Below are 1,182 nucleotides of genomic sequence, written 5' to 3'. Positions count from 1 at the left end.
ATTTATTACTAACTACCATGATACTTTAATACTGGATAGCACTTTACAATCCTGAGAAGTTGGAAAATTCTTGAGGGAGGGTTATATGTTTTTAATCTTTATATTCCCAGTGCCTGCCACATAGTAGGGGCTCCACAATTATCTGAATAATGAGTTAATGAAATAATTAATGATATAACCCAATATATAATCACCATTTGATTATCACCAAATTTCCCAGAACCATACCCATGTATACAATAAAACGTAATTTTTATGTTGGAGACTTTCACTTTCAAACATAATTACTTAAAAGTCCTCCAGTAAGATATTTTTCTTAACAGCAGACAAATCTTTAAGTATGTATTATCCAAGGTTATATTCTCAGACAGACAAAAAAATTGTCCATTTAAATCTCACCTGTTAAACCAGCAGGATATGAACTTGGCACCACTGAAAATGAGGAAGATGCTCCTCCAAAAGGTGTCACCCCTGAAGATCCTCCAAACGGTGTTATGGAAAGACTGCTGAAATTAACCGATGTTCCCTTTGCTGAAGGTTCTGCTCCATAATGGCTGACACTTGTACTGACAGGCTCTGGAGTGTTTTCAGTTCTATATTTAATGGCTGGACTTTTGTTTTCTTTACTTTTAATGCAGCCCATTATCAAATCTATAGAGGCGATAAGGCAAATATTTTGAGAATCAGTTAACACAGAGGATATACTTCAAAAAGATACAATTCAAAAGTTGACTTTAAACAAGGCATTCCCCCCCCAAAAAATAACATTAACAACAACAAAAAAACTAGACAGCTGAAATTGAAATCTCTTCCCCTCATTTATCTTTAATTCTACTAAAGCCTCACTCCAATCATATCATTCTCCAACTCAATCACTTTTAATAGTCCAATGATAACATGCCACAGTATGTTGGGAAAACCATGGGCTCTGAAGCTAGAGAGGCCTAAATTTGAATCCTAGCTTCCTAGGTAGTGGACTGATTTCAGGTGTGTTGCTTAACCTCCCTGCACCCCAGTTACTTGAAAAAGTATCATCTACCCAATAGCAAAGATGTGGAAACAACCCAAGTGCCCACCAATACATGAGTGGATTAATAAAATGTGGTATATGTATACCATGGAGTACAACTCAGCCATTAAAAAAAATGGTGAACTAATACCTCTTGTATTAACCTGCATTGA

At 35.8% G+C, this 1,182-nt stretch overlaps 1 protein-coding gene across 1 annotated transcript in view; it reads right to left on the bottom strand.

Moving 5' to 3' along the window:
• Window positions 1-1,182, bottom strand: part of YES1 (YES proto-oncogene 1, Src family tyrosine kinase) — an 80,755-nt gene that overhangs the window by 39,148 nt on the left and 40,425 nt on the right. The window contains exon 2 of the mRNA XM_012652080.1: window positions 400-651. Coding sequence (XP_012507534.1) covers window positions 400-643 — 244 coding nt within the window. The 5' untranslated portion in view covers window positions 644-651. The remainder of the gene's footprint in view (window positions 1-399; window positions 652-1,182) is intronic.

The sequence above is a fragment of the Propithecus coquereli genome, unplaced genomic scaffold (genome assembly GCF_000956105.1).
Source record: "Propithecus coquereli isolate 6110/MARCELLA unplaced genomic scaffold, Pcoq_1.0 Scaffold38, whole genome shotgun sequence".
NCBI classification, from domain to species: Eukaryota; Metazoa; Chordata; class Mammalia; order Primates; family Indriidae; genus Propithecus; species Propithecus coquereli.
This window is presented reverse-complemented; position numbering and strand designations above follow the sequence as displayed.